General features: G+C 37.0%; 1 protein-coding gene across 7 annotated transcripts in view; it reads right to left on the minus strand.

Moving 5' to 3' along the window:
• LOC150095460 (MYG1 exonuclease) overlaps positions 1-23,318 on the minus strand; it is a 160,198-nt gene that overhangs the window by 84,386 nt on the left and 52,494 nt on the right. For 6 of the 7 annotated variants that reach the window (XM_090410743.1, XM_090410746.1, XM_090410744.1 and 3 more), the window contains one exon: positions 6,831-7,061. The exons of the other annotated variant lie outside the window; for it this stretch is intronic. In XM_090410743.1, the coding sequence (XP_090266869.1) occupies positions 6,831-7,061 (231 nt within the window). The remainder of the gene's footprint in view (positions 1-6,830; positions 7,062-23,318) is intronic. 7 annotated transcript variants of the gene reach the window in all.

Here is a 23,318-nt window from a genome sequence, read left to right on the forward strand (position 1 = left end):
TTGGCAGCCTTCATTCTCAGCTTTCAAGGATGCCCTCTTGTTCTTCAAAGTAATTAGTTTTTCAAAGTAATTACTCCATACTTCAAGGATATCTTTTTCTCCTGTTTTCATGTCACCTTTGTCATCTCTAACTCCTTTTAAAGCACTCTTTCCTCCATTCCTAAGTTTCTTCAACCCCCTCCAGAATATTTTGCCATCTTCTTGATATTTATTTTCTTACCAAAGTCTCCCATGACTTTTGTTTAGCTAGTTTTACACAATGTTTAGCATTCTTGCATTTGTCTCTATATTCTCTAAGAGCTGACTTATTTGCCAGGAATTTTTGATATGCTTTCTTCTTTTCCTTCACTGCCTCTTTAACTTCCTGTGTCCACAAGGGAGTTCTGATTTTTTTATCCTTGCAGACAACCTCACCACATGCCTCTCTGGCAGAATCAATCAATGCTTTCTTCAGAGTTTGCCACTGAATCTCCAAGGTCTGATTCCTGTTCTCAAACTCTTTCATTTTTTCTTCAATAATCTTTGTGTATTTTAGTCTACAGTTCACATCTGAGAGCAGCTCAACTTTTATTCAGTTTAAAACTTTCTTACATGTTATTCTTTTCGATATGAAATTCAATTTTATCCTGCTCAAGACTAAATAGTGATCACTTCCAATTTCAAATCCTCTGTACACTCTGGTGTCATGACCCAGGGAGGAAAACATCACTATCAACAATAACATAGTCAATGAGACTTTTCTTATTCCTAGCCTCTTCTCTCCATGTGAATTTGTGCACATTTTTATGTTGGAACATGGTGTTAGTAATAACCAGTCCATGTCCTGAGCAGAAATCCAACAGATATTTGCCATTATTATTAGCTTTGCTCTTTTCTCCAAATTTTCCCAAAATATTTTAGTGTGTCTCACAATCATTTCCTACTCTGCTATTTATATCCCCAACAAGGACCAACTTTTCCTTTTTCATTGTGTCAGTTGCTTTTTCTAAAGCCTCAAAAATTTCCTCCACTTCTACCTTAGTAGAACCTTCTGTGGGACCATAGGCACAAATAAGTCTCATTGTCCAGTTCCCCATTCTCATATTTGCCCACATTACTCTACTTGAGACGGACTGCCATTCAAGAAGATTAGCCTCATATTTAGTGTTGAATACTATGGCTACTCCTTCTTTTCCTTGACTGTCATTGCCTGAATGTAACATTTTGTATTTATTGCTTAGAAAGATCTCACCAGTTTTTGTCTTTTTTGTTTCAGTCACCCCTATTATGTCGATCTGGTACTTATCTAATTCCTCAGCTAGCTCCATTTCTTTGGCATTCAGGCTTCTTACATTGATAGTACCGATCTTTAACTCTAGTGATGTTGAGTTGGGGTTTGTTTTCAGATTTGTTCCAATAGCTGACTTTTCGCTGATCGCCCTGGTTCCCTGGCAAAAACAACGGGATCCTTGTTTAACCGGGCGATGCCCCAGCCAGCATGAAATTTTGTCATGTTGTACCATCATTTTTTATTTTGGTTTAACAAATAAGAATACAATTTGGTCGGCTAAATGCCAAATCGCCAGCCCATCCTAGTTCGTTCAGTACCCAAGTAGATACCCAACATGGTGCACCACGAGAAGGTGAGGATTGGACATTAGGTCAGAAGCCCTGGTTGGTTCTCCTAATTCCTTTAAAGGCTATGTGGAGGTCTCGTCTCAGTTATACAGCTTTGACCCTTAAGCAGAAGATTCAATAATGCAGAAATCATCTAAATATTAGACATTAGACTGAAGGTGTAATATCAGGATTCGCCTTCCTGCATCCAGCTTCAATGTTGTAAAAGTAAATCCAAACACAAGCAGCAACAACAACAAAAAAAAATATATTATGATAGATTTAGAACTATATCCATATGGATTATTTCCCATTGCAATGGGCAGCTGTAAGTACCTGGCAGATAGAGCTTTGAACAATCTAGAAGGTGACCTGCAAGAGAAAAATTCCAATAAGCAGAACTTAGATAACTCCCTCGGATGAATGGATAGTCCCAACTCACACAGTTTATATCTGTGTGACACTCGGGGTGTACAGGTATAGGCTGTGGTTAAACGGTAAAAAGAGAGATCGGTCCTAGTCTCTGATGACTTCAATCAATCTTCCTGTCGATATTTTCAGCTAACAACTCAAAAACCTTTATTCCAGCTGAAGCAACGCTAGTTGGAAGCGGGACGCAGTGGCAAGGTTTGAGGCAGTCAAAGAGAACATGACAGAGTAGGAAACGGAAGCACTTTCCTGAGGAGAGTAGTGCAGCCAACCAACTCAGTGGCACATAGAGTATTGACATCATCCTGGATTTAAATATAAAAAATTAACTGGAATAAAAGAAACACAGGTAGAAGAAAGAAACTTCGAAACCACACATCTAGACTCAGCGGACCACAGGTGCTGAAATTATTACCTCCTACAGATAATGTCCGATTAGAAGTTCAGCTCGGCCAGATGGTCTTAAAACTGAAACCTACAGCAAAGCCAAGGACTTTATTGTCACCAATACTTCTAACATTGTTAAATACCCTCCTTTCACAACACATGCTGAGTGAGTTTACAACTTGTCATATGGTCTTAAATTTGAAAGTTAAGAAGAATCTAATGTAAATTAAGAACTGGCACCCCATCCCACTGTCTAACATGAACTACAAGATTCTTAACCGTGTTATCAAGAATTGGCTAAAAATGGAAATGAAGTATATCCTTAAACCATAGATGTCCAGCATTTTGCTCTATTATGATGATTTGTCCCATCATGAAATTTGTATATCTAATGGCCTATGCAATAGGCCATCAGATCTACGAATTTCATGTTTTAATTTGAAAACCTACATTTTGACGCTACGTGTGCCAATTTCCCGTAATGAACACAAAAATTTCACACATTTCAACTCAATGGCCAAATAGCTAAATCTGCCATACTGTTATACGATTGATACTGTCGAAATCACTACACTGATTTTAATGTAGTATATTGGTTGTGAAAAAATTGCAGTGGTATAAATAAGATATTGATAGGGTGATTCAGCCTTTTTCTATATCACATTCAGAAAGAACCGGGTCAACAAGGATCTCTTAAAAATCCATGATAAAAGGAGTGCACATAAGTACACCCACTGGTTTCCTTATTAATGGTTTCCTATCAGTCTTGATTCGTATTCAGAAAGGAGGCAGAAAACTGAGAGTTCATATGCCATGAGAGGAATATTTCTCCCTTCATTTCCCCCCCCCCCCCCACCCCCCCCCCCCCCCACCCCCCCCCCCCCCCACCCCCCCCCCCCCCCACCCCCCCCCCCCCCCACCCCCCCCCCCCCCCACCCCCCCCCCCCCCCACCCCCCCCCCCCCCCACCCCCCCCCCCCCCCACCCCCCCCCCCCCCCACCCCCCCCCCCCCCCACCCCCCCCCCCCCCCACCCCCCCCCCCCCCCACCCCCCCCCCCCCCCACCCCCCCCCCCCCCCACCCCCCCCCCCCCCCACCCCCCCCCCCCCCCACCCCCCCCCCCCCCCACCCCCCCCCCCCCCCACCCCCCCCCCCCCCCACCCCCCCCCCCCCCCACCCCCCCCCCCCCCCACCCCCCCCCCCCCCCACCCCCCCCCCCCCCCACCCCCCCCCCCCCCCACCCCCCCCCCCCCCCACCCCCCCCCCCCCCCACCCCCCCCCCCCCCCACCCCCCCCCCCCCCCACCCCCCCCCCCCCCCACCCCCCCCCCCCCCCACCCCAAATTGCCATAATTTTTTATTTTGAAAACTTTGTGGCTATGCATTCACCTTTTTTGTTTAATTTTTTTTTTTCCCATACTGCTCAATTTTGAATAGCATGAAATAAAAAGTGTTTCTTTTCATGATCATCAAAACAGTCCTTTTCAGGACTACAAATATTGATAGATGCCTGACTGTACTGATTCCAGTTTTCCTCTTGAAGAAAAATGTTTAAGTTGTTTTAATAACAACAGAATATTAATTGCTCCTTCGAAGTGGCTAATAGTACAATTTTGAAGGAATAAAATAAAAACAGAACATCACAACATTCATGCCTTCTAGGTGCACAACACTTGTTTTATTTAAATGGATAAGAAACAGTTCAAATAATTTTAATTTTCACTAATAGATTTCATATTTTCTTTTCATGTATAACACTGTTTATGTTGTTCTTTTAATCCCTAAAAATAAGTCTTGATTATAACAACTGCTGATTGTTGTCAGAAATCTGACAAATTTCCAGCGATGAATAGTCTTCGGGAAAAATTTTCTCCATGATGAATTGTTGCCGATGAACTGTCCGGACATGGTATGAGATGTGACTCACCATTAGCTGAAAAATCCTTATAAAGGTCTCATCCTAAATGGGATTCAAACCCAGGATCTTTATGACCAAAGGGTATACGTTATCTGTGGATGGAGACAAACTGAGCTAAGGAAGTTTGACCACACATTATCTAAATGAAGATTATATCCCCTCAGCAATCACCAACTCCAGTAATTTAAGCACCACAAAATAATCTCAAACCCATAATGGGTATACAGATACTAAATAAGAATAAGACGATAGGCTATCACAACCTAGCGATGATGCCAGCATTAAATTTATATATATATATATATATATATATATATGCATTTCCATTCCTTTCTTTCCTCACCACGATGATCCGGTTGGCTGAGTGGTTAGCGTATCCCCACTCCAGCCAAAAGGCTGCGGGTTCAAATCCCACCGTGGGCATGGATGTTTGTGATTGTCTGTGAAAATACTAGTGGTTGTGGTCGGCGGTAGATGGCGTTGGTGGAGTGGTAGAAATGGAGAGTTGAAGAGTAGGTGTCTGCCCTTGATGAGTCTTTGGACTCCCTGGAGGTGTTACCTAATAATAATAACATACACACCAAAGGTCAGAAGTTGACCAAATAGTAATGCTGGAGTGAAAATATATTATGTGTATTTCAGATGACCTTAATATAAAAAATAAAACATCATGAAATTAAGTTATTTTACTGAACTTAAAGTTCCCTCTCCAACATAATAGTAGAAGTCTCCTTAAATTTTCCATTACTTTGTTTACTCCTTATTTACTAAATTTTTCAAGATCCTTTCAGATATCCAGAATATTCTCATCCTCAGTTTTATATTACTTTTATCATCTTTAATTCTTTCTGTAGTACTCTTTCCTCCATTATTAGTCTCTCCACAATTCCTGTGAGTTATCAATATTTACTCACCATAGAGTGACTGACCTTGCAGTCACTCAACTGGTACTTAATTCTGCATGTGTGATTTTCTGCTTTTGATTGATAACTGCAAAGTTCCACCTTTGACAATTTGCTTAATGAAACAGTTACAACCAATGATCACTACAAGTGTTTTCATTTCACTATTTTAACAGTATAATCACGACACCAATAAAACAAAATAACATTAATCAAGCTGCTAGTATTTTGCTGGAATTCCAATCAGCATCTTCAGAGCAGCAAAAAAATAAGCCACTCTTATATACTGTTAAAAGTTCTCTTGCATTAGCAATCAAGTAGCATTAGTAGTGAACACAATTGAAAACTAACAGACAAAAGAGCTAATGTATTTTTGTGGTCTCCTAATTTTTTGGATAAAAAGAAGCTTAAAACTGTTATGTTAATCTGTCTTAAAATGAGTACCTTTCAGATTTTTAATAAACTAATGCAGTCAAACTTCCTGAGAAATTTGTAATTTTAAAAATGCTAGCTGAAAATCAAGTACTTAATAAAAATGTTCTTGAAGTGTTGTGTTTATACCATTAAAACAGCAAGATGAATATGTTCCTGCACACACACAATGAGAGTATGTGTGCATATTTTTCTTTTAAACCAGTAAATGAATGAATATGCAAATTTTTTTTTACATGATTTATATTTATTGTGAAAGATAACCTTAATATTTCTAATTAAAAAAAAAAAGTGACTTATGGAAGTTGAGCTATTATCAGCATAAGTGAGGAGAAAAACAATCACTTGGTGCATAATCCCTCTATTCCTAAAACCACAATGATTTTTTCAACAGACTGAAAGCACTTTGGGGAAGGGGGTAATTAAGTGTACAAAATGTACTCCCACATTGTTCTGTCTTCAGGGAATTATGGCAGGTTTGTTCTTACTCAGTGGCAGTAATTCTTTGTTCCCAGATTCCACTATTTTTTTTTTTTTAATTTCATCTTTAAGTCTTAGTTCAGCAAAACTTTTCTTCTCATATTCTATTGAAGCCAACATTCGAAATCTATATAAAAAAACTGATTTAAAACACGAATTATTTTTTTTTTATCTGTATGAATATTGTTTATTTTTAAAATATGCAACTAAGCTGCACATCATGCCGTTTGAATCTTTACATCTGACCAGGCCTCAAACCATGTATCACCAAAGTTGGGTAAAATTCTAAACGCTTTCAATTTTTAATTCTTAATAACTTTGTTTATTTTCGATAGCTAAATGTCCATGAGTTAGAAGTAATGCATAATCTAAATCAAATAAAAGTTTTATTTTTCATGTTATTTCTAGAATCTTTAATTTTTGTCTTCTCCAAAACATGATTAACAACAGGATAAATAAAGAAGATAAACATCCCTGTCATACACCAGTTTGGAAAGGGGAGCCAGAGTTAGCGGCAAAAAAGCTATCAATTATTAACTCCACCATGTTGTTTTACGTAGTCAAAATAATGCATTTGTGTCATTTTTTTTCTCCCTCAGAAAGCAAAAGCAACAGAAAGTTAACACTAAAAAACTCATTAATTCTTTGGGGAAAAAAAAATATAACTGTATATAAAAAGATAACATACCTGGGAAGATCATCATGCATATTTATACCATTATCAATGGCATCTACTTCTTCTACGAAATTCTCATATACTTTATCAAAAATGATGTTTGTTTTTGGATCAGATGGTTTAGCATTCAGTAAATGAGCAATAATTCTATGACCAAAGTGACAATAGACTAAACCAGCACTACTCAGCTTTGTAATCCAAGGTTTATCTGAACAGAGGCTATGCATTGATTCATTGAATGTTCTAGAAAATAAACACACACACACACACACATATATATATATATATATATATATATAAATTATATACACTATAATTAAGCTTAATCTATGTTTAAATATTAGGCCAAAAAAAAAAAAAAAAATCCATTATGATAAGAAAGGAAGAAGGTTAAAAATCTTCCACCGTATGCACTCATAACTTATTACCTCTTGCAATTGGTAAGATTTCAGAATTAGTGCTCTCAGCTACCACAATGTCTCATGCATTTCACTAAGCCATGTTTGTTGCCAACAGTGTCACTTACAGTGCTCACTAAACATAGAAAAAAAATGGCAGGAAAAAGAGATAAAGCAAGAAATACTGCACTTGCATTTGAAAATAAAATCCAAAAACATAAAATATATTAATACAATAATTATCTTCCACTGTCAGTGAATGAAAACTCAAACTGATGGCAAAATGACAAAGTCTAATAAGCATATAAAGCCAAAACAAAACCAACTCAAATAGCAAAGTGATTTCATCCTTTTATGTTTTCTTGCTATTTTTCATTATAATTTTATAAGTGACAGCCTGATCTGAAAGATGTGGCTCTGTATGATGTGATTTTTCAAAGCTGACAGTATTAATTCTGAAGGATCCTAAAAAAAGTTATTATACTTTTATTCTCAACATGAACTTTGTATATTTCTAAGAACATATTGCATATATCTAATCTAATCAACTAATGAATTCCTTTAAAGAATTTTTCAGAGCTTTCCTCCTCTTACTTTTATGATCCAAAATTAAATTAAATTAAAAAATTCCCCGATAAAGAGGAAATTATTATTATTCCTCAATGAGCATAAAAATAAATAAATAAATTGCTTCTGTGCAAGCACTCAAGATGCAACTTCTATGAAATTTTTCCCAAAAAATATGCAGGTCTACAGAAGAAGGGGAAGTGCCTACAGATAAATATATTCAACTCTAATTATAGCAAACTCATAAATATAATAACAGTGAATACAGTTTATTATAGAGAATTTCCTTTATAATAGCACTGTACAATATGGGGTTTTTTTAGTAATTTACTGTAGGGAGCAAGTTTATTATATTAGTGTATCATATTGAGTCACTTAGTCACATAAGGTTATATACAGTATTGTTACTTCAGGAAATCTGTTAGTAATAATATTGTTCAGTCAATACCTCATATATTGTTCAATGAAGTTATTCTTAAACCAGGGGCATGCCAGTAGTGTCCGGCGCCTGTGTGCAAAACTTTAGTTGGCGCCCCTATACCCAGTAGCACGCCAGTAGTGTCCGACGCCTGTGTGCAAAACTTTAATTGCTGCCCCTATCCCACCCCCAATAAAAAATCCCTTTAAAAAAACGTTTTTTTTTAAAGTATTTCCTCCTCTTTGGCACCTATGTGCATTGCACACATGGTTGGCGTGCCCCCTCTTAAACACAGTGATATGTAGTGTGTTTAAGACCAATCAATTTCAATACCACATATATGGATGAGTTTTTAAGCACACACAAAAAAAACTGGACACCATATGGTCACTCTCATATCTCATAGGTTTTGGCAGTGAATCTATTCAGTTTTGGCAGTGAATCTTCTGTTAGAAGTGGCAGGTTTGCAACTTCCCTTTCCATACAGAGTTAGTAGGACAATCACAAACATCCACAGCAGGATTCAAACCTGCAGTTTCTTGACTGGAGAGTGAATACACTAACTACTCAGCCAACTACAGCCAGTAATCTGATACTCCTATTTACATGCTGGAGATGACATAGATAAAGATTATCATATCCTCCAATACTCGCGAAACTTAACACTGAGTGACTTATTTTTATAGGCACTCAAATATGACAGTAAGAGAAGAGCTAGTTTCAAGAATATACTAGTAACTGGCATTTATCAGCATGAGGGAATAAGTGCAGAACACAATGGAAACTGTAACAAGACAGAAGTAAAAAACTGAATATTTTAACCCAAAATAGTCGGTCCTTTGAATTATGACAGGGTTCCATTTCGACGATCCATTGTAAATCAAAAAGCACCATACAAACCATAAGGATATGAGGTCTGTTTTTAGTTATATTTTTAACTAATTTCACTGTTTACAATGATATGATGAAAATTGCAACACAAAATTACTGTATTCTACAATGTTCCCTCTAAATTATGTGCATCCACAGCTGTGCAGTGGCCATCATACACACCCATGCATGAGACTACAGCTAAATGTCAGTGACAACTGTAGCCAGAGCAGTTTGACTTGTGGGTCATTGGGGTCTGGAATGAAGTCGGCATTCTAATTCATCCCAAAGGTGTCCTATATGATTAAGGTCAGGGCTCTGGGCCAGCCAGTCCATTTCTGGAATATTATTATCCACAAACCATTCCCTTTTAGATCTTGCTTTATGGCAGGTAGCTCTGTCGTGTTGATACAGACAATAGTCATCACCGAATTGATCTTCTAACATAGAGTGTACACAACAGGTCAAAATGTTCTTGTACCTTTCCGCATTTAGATTTCCATGTAGTGTTACGAGAGGACCAAGTGCATTCCATGAAAAACACCCCTCCCACACACTGTAATGCCACCTCCTCCAAATTTCCCTGTTGGCACTACACATGCTTGCAGGAATCGTTCTCCAGGCATTCACCATACCCAGACCCTCCCATCGGACTACCACATGGTAAAGCATCATCATCACTCCAAATCACATGTTTCCAGTTGTCCACTGTCCAGTGACATCACTGTTTACACCACTGCAGGTGGCATTTAGCGTTCACAGGAGAAATGTTTGGTTTATGGGCAGTTGCTCAACCATGGAACCCCATTCATCTTAACTCTCAACATACAGTGCTGGCTGGTCATTTAGTAGCACTGCAGAACTCTCGGGCGATTGTTTCACTCAATGTCTGATGATTTCCATGAAACACCTTCACGCTCTACGGTCCCTGTCTGTCATTAGACGCGCCCTATGTGACAGTGGTTTTGTTGTGGTTGTATGCCTTCACCTTCCACTTTACAATCGCATCACCAACTGTTGACTTGGGCAAATTGAGGAGAGTTGAAATGTCTCTGACAGATTTCTTACTGATGTGGCAACCTATAACTAGTCCACGTTTGAAGTCACTGAGCTCCCTTGACCTACCCATTCTGCTTGTTCTTCTTATCACTGAACAACACACAACAACTCCATGTTTCCCTTTATACTGGTAAGTGAGGTCGTAGCTATATCTAAACGTCAGTTTATGAATTACAGAGGGAGGTGTCCGGATACTTTTGATCAGATAGTGTACAATAAATAATGAAACATGAGTGGACAGTGCTTCTGTGCACTTAACAGTAAAATAATCAGCTGAAATGCAACAAAGCATTCTAAGTGTGATTCACCAGATACATAACTTTGGGAGAAATAAGTCTATTTTACTTACCTGAAGTATCTTTAGGACTGGGGCAACTCGTGGCAAAGGTGGACTGAGTTCCCATCACTTTCCTTAGTATCCATAATGCAAGGTACATCTCCTTGTGGATATGTATAATGCTATCTATGCCAGTGGCATCGCGTGCCCATTTCAGTCAGGTGTGCTGTCATGTGGGGCACTACAAAATTCATGTGAATTTGACCGTGTTATTGCATTTTTATTCATGTACGAAAGTTTTAAGAGTGCATAGCGCAGCAGCGCTCATTCTAATTGGTTCAATGCAATTAACTGCAGGGTAACTTTGAATACTTTAATTTATCAATTAATTGTAATCAAATCTGAGTAGAGTGGAGGAACAATCTGTTTGTTTTAGGATTTATTAGAAAACAACAATGAAGGAGAAAGCTCTATTTGAATTACTCAAAGGCGAAAATATGTGAACCATCATTTACAAGACATCTTTAATCACATCAGATATAGCGCTAATAATATCATTTTGTACTGTGGAAGAAGTTCCTTGAAATACAGTCAAATCCTTTACATGACTATCTAAAAGAGAATCATATTCACGGAGCACATTTAAGAACTCTATATAATTTCCTCAAATAGCTGAATATTCAGATTCATCATGACCTCTGAAAAGAAGCCCGTGCTTAGCCAAATAGCATACAGTATCAATTAATCTTTTTAAAATGTCTTTATTTTTCTTTACCTGTTCTTTATGACGGGTAACTTCAATCTCTCTTTGTTTGTTCATGAGAGTGTCAATTCTTTGTTTTCCAAACATCTTGAGATTTAGAAATGACTGAACATGTGATTGGGAGTGCTCATGTTTTTGCACTGCTGCTGTTAAGTGGTTAAGGTCAGAATATCCATGTTTATTCCAAACGCCTCTCTTTCTCTGGAAAATAATAAACATGGCCAACAAAAAAGTCTTGACTGCACTTCACATCCAGCTAACTATTCTACTGTACTATATTGTGAAACAGAGAAGTGCCTCATATACTCAAGTTTCTGCATCTTTGTGCATGCTCTGTAAATCTGGAAGAGGAGGACGAGGTTTACCTCCTTCAACTACAGTCATACAATCTGCAAACGTTCCGGCAGAAAATGGGACATTCAATAGATCATCAACACTGTTTTCCATTGCAAATATGGGAAAAAATTATAAATCTATGGAAAATTATATATTAAAAACTTGTCTATATTATTATATATAAAAACTTGCCTACTGCGTCAGTTCACAATTCACACATGCCAAACAGAATGAAACTCAGTAAACAAAAACAGAAACTGATGACAATGTTGAATTGGATTGGTTGACACAATGAACAATCACAGCCGATGCTGAGTGAGCTTAAAATTTTAGCTCACCCAGTTCCGCCTTCTCAGTGGTTTTAAAATACTAGAACTCTAAGAATTTGACCTGCTGTGCCCTCTTTACATCTTTTCAAAGGGCTCAAAGGTGTATGCATTTTGAAAGCGCACCCGGGCTATTAACATGAATGTGATGCAGTGTTTACGTGTAGAAAATTTATGAAGCACTAATGTTTTATTACCATTAAAATTAAACACAGTTAACATTAGTATATTGTGTTTAATTTTAGGAATCATGCAAAGTCTGCAAATAGGGGAGTCTTTAACAGGAATAAATGCAAAAATACGATATCGGTGATACTGATATGTCATGGATGAGCACCACACACCTGAAATATTCACCCCTGTGCTATGCATTATGGGAAGGGTCACTACCCAGACCGGTTTCGACCTTTATTGAGGTCTCTTCAATGGGAGCCAGACCCAGAAGTGATACCAAGGTTGAAACAATGCAGAAGTCATGTTTCCATATGCCAGTTTCCAAAAGGTGTCAATACCTTATTATTAAATTACTTTGGATTAGAGAAAGATGTTGGAAGTTTTGCTTCAACCTTGGTATTGTTTTCTGGGTCTGGCTCACACTGAAGAGACCTCAATAAAGGTCAAAACCGGTCTGGATAGTGACCCTTCCCATAATGCATAGTATTATACATGTCCACAAGAAGATGTGCTTTGCATTATGGGATACTAAGAAAAGTGATGAGAACTCAGTCCACCTGTACCACGAGTTTCCCCAGTCCTGAAGATACTTCAGGCGCAAACTTTGTTTGCTTACACTTGGATAAAGGATTAAACTAAATATATAATTTGTAGTCTAACCAAGGTGGAAAAAACCTCCAACAAATTTTATACATTACATCTAACTTAGTCTGCCCCATCCTTTTTTTGTATACACTTTTCTGTAGCAAGCAACTGCAGCTTACATTATTCTATTTACTTTTATGTTGCTCCTGCCCAAGACATTTTGTATTTTTTTTTTTAAATCAATTTTATCTATATTTTTTTTTTGCATTTTTTATTTATTTTTTAAATAGTCCCAGCTCTAGAGAGCAGGGTTTACAGACTATGTAAAAATGGCTGGATGGCTTCCTGTAAATGGGAAAATTCAATATCATTTAGAGTTACAAAGCATCAGGGTATCCACAAAAGGAACACATTATATTCGTGCTCAATATACTTACATTAAACAGTAGTTTAATGTAAGTATATTGAGCACGGGAATATGGAATCTACGGTGAGATGCGGCAATTAATACCCTTGGAGGGTAATGGATGGCAATGCTGTATCCAATGAAGTTCTAACTAAGGCTCGGCTATTACCCTCCTGCCATGATCAGAGCTTTATATAGCACAAGAACACCTTATCCTTTTGAAGGTGAGTTAGCCGATCTCATACAGTGGTAGCAGGGTTTTTTCTCCCGGAAACTCGGGTTTTTCATCCCGCATACAGACAAATCGCCCTTCAGAACGCACGCAATTTACAGACATTCTAGCGGTGGTGATGGCGGTTGTGGGCAGTAGATAGCATTGATATAGGTGATTGGTAGTATAGGTTCTGTGTAGTAGTGGAGACGAAGAGTTATATAGTAGGTGTCTTCCCGCGATGAGTCTTCGGACTTCTTGGAGGTGTCACAAATAATAATAATAATATAATGGAGTTAATTTTGACCAAAAACTGAAGTAATTTTGTATCCTGAGTGGGAACAGATCACAAAGACATTGTTAACAAAACAAATATGAGTCAAGGAGACATGTTAAAATTCAGTCAAAATAATCAGCCAAAGCAGGTGATATACATATGCCAGTCACTGAATTAGAAATGTTTATTTATATATATATGTCACTTATGCAACATATATGCAAAACACTTGGTTACATGTGTCACCACATGTTCTAGACTATTTAAGAATGCTGCTGGTCAGTAATTGTCAACAGTGTTGATCACAATGGGCAAAACAAAGATCTTTCAGAGTTAGATAAAGGGCTTATTGTGGGTACCCATCTGGCTGGAGCCACAATTAAAGGTGAGATATCTTAGGCGTTTAATCAGTGGAAAAATAACCCACATTCCTTGTCTAAGAGGCTTAACTGTGATCCTAAGACAGTGTCAGGAACGAGATCACCATGGTCTGAGAAGGTTTGTATGAACTAACAGCTTCCTGTGTGCAGCAATTGATTAAAATATTTAATGAAGGCTGTTCCCTACCCATATCTCACTGCACTATGTACAGGGAATTGAAGAGGATCAGTACTGACAGTTGCATGCTTATACAGAAACTAGTGACATCTGTGAAGTTTCTAAATCAGTGGCCAGTATGTGTAGGACAGGCCATTGCAGTACCTTCAATTTGTTGAAACAGTTGATTTTGCCAAGCAAAGTAACCACCATTGATTGATAGTAAACTTAAATTACCTAGATCATCTCTATCTTTGCCTGGTGTTTATTAAATACCCTGTGTCTGTCAACTTTGCTACTTTGGATAAACTAGCCCTTCTGCTGAGATAAGAATTCAAGGACATCAAGATTATATAAGATTTCAGGAATCAGAAGGTCCAGGACTTGCTGATAGTAGTCACAGAGTTCAATGGAATCAAACAAAGATGTTACACTACAATAGGTTTAAATTTGATCGACTATTTCTTGAATCATGTGAAGCCCTATGCCTATCTCTAAGTTTTAGGAAAAAATTGCAATTAATTGTTCATAATTTTAATTACTTAACTATACCTGTTTCCCTGGATTTTAACAGTGTTTTCTCCTACTCACACAGCAGTGACTGAGACAAGTGGAATTATGCACATGCTGTATGACTCATTCTTGTGTTCATATTTTAAATGTTTTACCCAATTCTGCTTTCTCCTTGAATGATGCTCATGTTATATTGAGCAAAATATATCATCATCATCATCATCAAATTCCTGCCATGTACCCTCAAGGGGTGTACAGGATATGACAGTACTACATGAAAAAATTACATCATTACTAACTTTCTATCTACAATTTTCCTCCAAATCAGTCTGTTACTTGTCAAGACTCCAACATTATCAGATCTTATATTTCTATCATCTAAGGCACTTTGTACCGTATCAATCCACCTATATCTCGGTGTTCCTCTGGGTCGTTTTCCTGCCAACCTGGCAGAGAACACTTGTTTTGCTAATCTTTCCTCTCCCATTCTATTTAAGTGACCATACCATCTGAGATTAGCTCTGCTAACGCATTCCTGGATGCTGACAATGTCAAGTTCTTTCCTAATATCCTCATTTTTAATATGATATTGCCATTGATGCCATCTGTTCACGCCTCTAATCTTTCTCAGGACTCTCATATCTGCGGTCTCTAGTCTTTGGTCAAGTGTTTTACTTCTGACCCAGCTCTCAGATCCATAAGTTAAAATTGGTTTGAACACAGTCTTGTATACAGCTAATTTAGTGTTCCGACTAATTTCTCTCTTATTCCATATGAATTTATTCAATTGACTTCCCACGATACCAGCTTTGCTGATTCTGTTGTCTATTTCTATATTTAGTTTACCATCTTCAGTAAAAATTGTGCCTAAGTAGCTGAAATGTTTTACTTGTTCCACAGGTTCTCCATTCACAACACAGTTGACATTTTCAATGATTCTGCCTATTTTCATTGTCTTTGTCTTTTTATTGCTGACCTTCATACCATATCTATTACAACAGCTATTCAATTTAGTCAGAGAATCTTGCAGACTTGTAGCGGATTTATTTAGAAGTATAACATCATCCGCATAAAGCAAAGAGCTGACATTAACATCTCCAATTTTGATATCAGGTTTAATACCACATTCCTTCATAATGTGATCCATATAGATAATGAATAACAGAGGGGATAATGTACATCCTTGTCTCACACCAGATTTAACATTAAACCATCTTCCTGTACTTCCTTCAATTCTAACTGCTGACTCACAATTCAAATAAAGACTAAGTATTGCTTGATATAATGCCCCATTGACACCATATAACTGCAGCGTATTGAATAGCTTCTCTCTTGGCACCTTGTCATATGCCTTTTCCAAATCGACAAAACTTAAATACAGATCTTTGTTATATTCCCATGCTTTCTCGACTATTTGTCGTAAAGTGAAGATCTGATCCTGACAGCCTCTATTTGGCCTGAATCCAGCTTGTTCTTCACCAAGCTTTTCTTCCACAATTCTTCTCAACCGTTTCTCAAGTATACTTGCATAGATCTTGCCAGGAACACTCAGTAGGGAAATACCTCTGTAATTCTCACATTCAGTTTTATTTCCCTTTTTATATATGGGTACTATGAGAGCTCTACTCCAATCATTGGGAATTCGTCCCTCTGTCCAGGCTTTCTGAACTATGCAGTGCAGCCACTGTAAGACTCTTATACCACCATACTTCAGCATTTCTGGTCGAATATCATCTACTCCTGTTGTCTTTCCACATTTCAAGCCTTTGATGGCTTTTTCTACTTCAAGTATGGATATGTATTAATGACTGCATGCCTGGTCAGTGTTTTTTATCACTGTGCTGTCATCACTGCTTGTTTCATTTAGCAGTTTTTCAAAGTAATTACTCCATACTTCAAGGATATCTTTTTCTCCTGTTTTCATTTCACCTTTATCATCTCTAATTCCTTTTACAGCACTCTTTCCTCCATTCCTAAGCTTTTTCAACAACCTCCAGAATATTTTGCCACCTTCTTGATATTTATTTTCTATATTCTTGCCAAAGTCCTCCCATGACTTTTGTTTAGCTAGTTTTACACACTGTTTAGCTTTCTTACATTTGTCTCTGTATTCTGTAAGAGTAAAAGCTGACTTATTTGCCAGGAACTTTTGATATGCTTTCTTCTTTTCCTTCACTGCCTCTTTAACTTCCTGTGTCCACCAGGGAGTTCTGATTTTTTTATCCTTGCACACAACCTCACCACATGCCTCTCTGGCAGAATCAATCAATGTTTCCTTCAGAGTTTGCCACGGAATCTCCAAGGTTTGATTCCTGTTCTCAAACTCTTTCATTTTCTTTTCAATAATATTTCTGTATTTTAGTCTACAGTTCACATCTGAGAGCTGCTCAACTTTTATTCGCTTTAAAACTTTCTTACATGTTATTCTTTTCAATATGAAATTCAATTTTATCCTGCTCAAGACTAAATAGTGATCACTTCCAATTTCAAATCCTCTGTACACTCTGGTGTCCTGCACTAGGGAGAAAACATCACTATCAACAATAACATAGTCAATGAGACTTTTCTTATTCCTAGCCTCTTCTCTCCATGTGAATTTGTGCACATTTTTATGTTGGAACATGGTGTTAGTAATAACCAGTCCATGTCCTGAGCAGAAATCCAACAGATATTTGCCATTATTATTAGCTTTGCTCTTTTCTCCAAATTTTCCCAAAATATTTTTGTATGTCTCACAATCATTTCCTACTCTACTATTTAGATCCCCAACAAGGACCAACTTTTCCTTTTTCATTGTGTCAGTTGCTTTTTCTAAAGCCTCAAAAAATTCCTCCACTTCTACCTTAGTAGAACCTTCTGTGGGACCATAGGCACAAATAAGTCTCATTGTCCAGTTCCCCATTCTCATATTTGCCCACATTACTCTACTTGAGACTGACTGCCATTCAAGAAGATTAGCCTCGTATTTTGTGTTGAATACTATGGCTACTCCTTCTTTTCCTTGATTGTCATTGCCTGAATATAACATTTTGTATTTATTGCTCAGAAAGATCTCACCAGTTTTGGTCTTTTTTGTTTCAGTCACCCCTATTATGTCGATCTGGTACTTATCTAATTCCTCAGCTGGCTCCATTTCTTTGCCATTCAGGCTTCTTACGTTGATAGTACCGATCTTTAACTCTGGTGATGTTGAGTTGGGGTTTGTTTTCAGATTTGTTCCAGTAGCTGGCTTTTCGCTGTTTGCCCTGGTTCCCTGGCGTAAACAACGGGGGCCTTGTTTAACCGGGCGACGCCCCAGCCGGCATGAAATTTTGTCATGTTGTACCATCATTTTTTATTTTGGTTTAACCAATAAGAATACAATTTGGTCAGCTAAATCCCAAATTGCCAGCCCATCCTCGTTCGTTCAGTATCAAAGTAGATACCCAACAGGGTGCACCACGAGAAGGTGAGGATTGGACATTAGGTCAGAAGCCCTGGTCGGTTCTCCACATTCCTTTAAAGGCTATGTGGAGGTCTCCTCTCAGTTATACAGCTTTGACCCTTAAGCACCCCAGCAAAATATATAGGAGTATTTAATAAATTTTAGTTCCCTTTATATGTGTGAAACAGTACTATGTCTACAATGCATGTTTCCTTTAAACAACTAGTAACAGATCCTTGATATATTCCCATGATTTCTCGACTATTTTTCTTAAATTGAAAATGTGATCTTGAGAAACCATGGGAATATATAAAGGCATGCACTGTAGAGCCTATCTTGTTGTCCAAGTTTCCCTTTTCACAATTTTGCTTAGCCTTTTCTCAAGTATGCTTGCATAAATCCTCTTAGGAACACTCAGTAGAGAAATTCTTCTGTTATTCTCACATTAAGTTTTATTTCCCTTTTTTTATAAACTTTACAACATTTATCAAGAATGATTACAATAAAGCAAAAAAAAAAAAGTTTGTCAATTTTTATGATCAAGATTTTGCCTAAAGTCATCTATATGGCACAGAGAGAAAAAAAAACAAACTGACAAATTGATCACTTGAGTTCTATTTCACATTTCTATCTTCCAAATATGTCACCTTATATTGTTTGTAGGGAAGCTGACATCAGTACCATATTATAACATGTTTAAAAGATAGCAATTTGATGTTGGATTAGGTTCCCTGCATTGGTTGCTAGAATATAGGAAAGCATAGAGTTCAATGAGGGAAAAGAATTAAAGGGAGAAAAGAGCAAGATTGAAGTGTCAAGGTCATGTTATGGCATCGAGACCAGATACTCTCTATATGCTTGACATGTCTAAGAGTATCTTGCCTCATGTTATGTTCACACTGCTCTCTAAAACTCTTCACCTTTTATGATATAAACACCAACCTAAATTCTATCACCTGCAGACATCAAACCTAATCTTCTGGATTAGGTTTGATGTCTTCTGTTGCTGACCAGACCCCAAATCTCTGCATAACTATCACAGCCCATTTGTGACAATGTTAAAAGGATGTATAATCTTGAATCTCACTTTTTTTTTTTAACCTTCTGGGTTTAAGATTTCCTTGCCTCATTACACATCATTCATCTACTGTGTCTACTCTTTCCATCCAATTCCAAAAATCATTCTCACCTCTTAATCCTTGAAGCCTATCCCTGCAATCCAAATTTCCTAGTGTGAAAACTGACTTCCTTTTTCTGATTCCAATGACTAAGCTAGAAAAAAAAGCATAGATGTTTGCCATATGCAATGACCTAAAAACAAACCGACAATCCCCTACACTCACTCCATAATCTGGATTTTTTCTTAATCAGTCATCCTTCTAGGTATGCTGTTGAGATGACTGCAACCCTTAATAATTTAGATTACAATCTCATCCAAGTTTCACCTCTAGTGAAATGCCCTCCCTTCAGCCATTATTTGCAATAATGTTTAGTTTGACATTACAACAATGCCAAGTGGGGAGTCTGTATATCTGCAAGACTTTTATTCCTCCTTTCCATGATCAGACTAAACTGTTTCCATTCTTCAGATTGATTCATTATACAATCTTCATACAGAAATTATCCATGTTGGAATGAATGCTTTCATTTTATCACTATGTTCAAATTACCTACCCTGTATCCAAGTCACTGTTTTCAAAAAAAGTGTGCTACAGTTGTCCAAGAAAATAAAAATGCATATTATAAGCAGCTTGAGACAAAAAGTTCACATCTATTCTTCACAGCCTACACTTCCAAACTCATAATCAACAGGGCTAAGTTAGAAAGTCAATAAATCTAAAGTGGTTGGAAGTTAAAATAAACAGACCTCCTTCAAAAAACTTCCACATTCACTAGAACATCATGATATAAACACCAACCTAAATTCTGTGCACTAACACCTGCAGACGTCAAACCCCAAATCTCTGCACAACTATCACAGCCCATTTGTGACAGTGTTAAAAGGATGTCTTTTTTTTTTTTTGCCTTCTGGGTTGAAGATTTCCTTGCACATCATTCATCCACTGTTCCTACCCTTTTTAACCCAATTCTGAAAATCATGCTGACCTCTTATCCTTGAAGCCATCTTATTTGATGGGAAAAAAAAAAAAAAAAGATAAGAATCTTTAACATGGATAATAAAAACGCTTCAGCTTTCACCCTATGTGTGTGGAAGAAAGTCCATATCTAGCCAGTTACAAAAAAAAAGTGATGTGTCTACCATAGAACTATCAACCTACTACTGCCAACTTAGTGTTGTCTAGTGTTCCACACCTGGAGAAGCATCAATTATCAATGACCATCAATATGAATTTTGCCAATCAAGATCCACTAATCCACCTCTAGACATATTCCATGGAATGATTTGGACAGACCCATGCTGTTACACTTGACATTTACAAGGCATTTGACAGGGTTTGGCAGTGAGAGTTTCCTCAGAAAATTGCCATCTTATAATCTGATTCCTCCCTTTTAATTAGACTGGCAACTTTTTCTCAGATCATTTGTTCTGTGCAAGGTTGGAAGATGTTCTTGCTTTAGATTTTCCTATTAATGCTAGTGGGCCTCAGACCTGCTCATACTGCTCTCACTGACCTGACCTCAAACCCTGTTCAGAAATTTATTGATGACACCACGCACCACTCATCCTATACATAAAACAAATCTTACAGTGCTGTTCTAAACACTATCCATCAATGTAGCAATAACAACCAAGTCACTTCAATGCTTTCAAAACAGTTGTCTTTTTCACTGAAAAACAGACCTTAGTATTAATTCTCTTATATTTGACAATGCTCAACAGTCAAAACAAGACCTCTCTTCTCAGACTGACCTTTATTCCTGGGCCAGCCTGGTTGGCCGAGTGATTGTTACTAATGTGTCTGTATATGCAAGTATCCTCTTGTGTTGGCTTTCTAAAAACAGAAAAAGATACTGAACCATTTGAAAGATAAATGTCTGACAAGAAAGAGAAGATAAAAATTAATGTTTTATTAACATAAAGTATATTGTAAGGACTGTTTAGATGAGTTAAAAAAAAAATTTTAAAGTAACTTGACCAAGGCCAAAAAACAAACACATTATCCACATAGCCTGTCAAAACTTTAGTCTGTCCTTTAGACAGACTAAAGGTTTGAGAGTAACTAAGCACTTTACTCTAAACACTCCATTTCTTCCAAAATGAAACTGGCAAAAGTAGCTAAGTTCTGTGGTGAGAAATAACCATCTTGAAAATGTTATAATAAAAGAAAAAAATTATCTTCTTCTGCGGGTAATTTGTAATTTCTCAGTCTGATATTAGTTTTACATACCATTTCATAAGAAAATAATTTAAAATTTAAATTGGGCTGTTATTGTATCAACTGTTTTCTTAGTGTGTAGTAATGATAGCATAATAGGATAGTTCTGATCTGTAGGTATTTAAGGAATGTTTTCTTCTTGTGCTACATGTGGTATATGGTATAATTTGAGTCAGTATTGCTAATTAGTTTATAGTGATATTACCTGCACTAGAACTTTTTTTTTTTTTTTTACAATTTCTGTCTGAGCAGAAATTTTCTTTATCAGTATCACTGTAAGCTCCTTGTGTTTATCAAGCATCTCTATAGTAAACTGAAAGAACAATAGGACGTTGTTGTTTGATTAGAAGAAATCCAAGTTTGATTCTCATCATGATGAGAATCATGATGAGAATCAAATCTTTATATGAGCTTTTTCAACTGAAGGTGAGATAGATGATCTCATAATGAAGGTGGCAGGGTTTTTCTAATGGAAGTTCAGATTTTTCATCCTGCATACAGGCAATCAGCTAAGAAAGTATGTACAGTCTACAGACAAAAAGTTATTGCTAGTGGACAAGATTTATAAACATGCTAACACAAGAATATTTTTATGTTTGCCAAATATTTCAGTCTGAAACTAACAGACTATCCTCAAAATATTCTTGTGTTAACATGTTTATAATTCTTAATTTAATGTCACAAGTGTCTCTCAAGAATAGAATTGCTAGTGGTAGGTGATAGATGATGTTGCACATTGTGGAGTAGCATGTCCCACAATGAGTCCTTGGAGGTATTACGTAATAATTATTTTCATGCTGTGGCAGACTTCAAAAAGGTTCTATTTGGAATTTGCATTTTCCATAATTTAATTTATACATCACATGAAATCCCCAGTTTTATTTTTTTTGGTAAGAATTTTGGACCTTTTTCAAATAAAGACAGTTGTTTTGCACCCCACGCCCTTTCCTTGCTGAAAATTCTGACTAAGTTCAAACTGATGCCAGCATGTAGCAGCAGCACACTCACCAAATTCGTAGTTAAATGGAAAAGAAATACTCTTGTAAATTCAAACTGTTCAATAAGCATTATTAATTGCAGAGGATTTGGTAGAAAAATAAAATTGGTAGAATAGAAGACTAGCTCCCCTCATCATCTTCCAATTTTCATCCTTGGACACCAATTATGGGGGAAAAGTAGGAGATGAATTAGTGAGTTGTGTGACATTTGACTCTTAGAGTTAACCAGAATAATCAGATGATAGGAGAGGTTTTGATGTTCAGATAATAGTGCCAACATAATCAACATCAGAAAAGTTAATTATCAGATGGAATGATCAAAGTAAATCAAATTCAAATAATGGGAAAAACTTTTGGAATGATCATTTAAAGACTTCACATTGGAGTCATGCAACTCATTCCGAGACTGAAAGAAAAGTTATGTCATCAAATATAGCCTTATATCACAAGAATGCCAGACGCGATAGATCTCCTAATGCCTGAAGTTTTCAAGTTTGACTGAACAATGATGCAATAGGCACCATTGTCAAATTTAATTACTTCAAGTAATCTTAGTAACCATAATTACTTCGAGACTATTCAACTTAGCTCTCAGTTGTTCATTTAATGATCCATAAAAAAAGAAGAGAGTAAATATTTCCTCTAACACTGCATCGCATTTTCCCTTGCATGTCAGGCTCAGTGATTTGTAATGGCCAAATAACTTGGCCTCTTTGAAACCTAATTAATGCTTTGATAGGATGGTTAATCCTATCAACATATCTATAAATTGTGTGCACAGTCTTCTGGACAATTTGCCCATTTGAAAAACATGAGCTTCAGGGAAGAAAAATCCTGCTATCCTCTGTATGAGAACAGCTAACTCATTTTTAGATGAAAATCCCTGATAAAGATTCTTTATGTCCTACATGAGATTCACAACCAAAGGTCTTTCCGACCAAAGGGCATTATAAAAACCAAATTAAGATACAGAGGACCCACTAATACTGCATATAAAATTTAATTTACTCAAGAAACCCTTGT

Source organism: Typopeltis vanoorti, chromosome 20 (genome assembly GCF_054136105.1).
Source record: "Typopeltis vanoorti isolate ZY-2024b chromosome 20, IOZ_Tvanoo_1.0, whole genome shotgun sequence".
Lineage (NCBI taxonomy): Eukaryota > Metazoa > Arthropoda > Arachnida > Uropygi > Thelyphonidae > Typopeltis > Typopeltis vanoorti.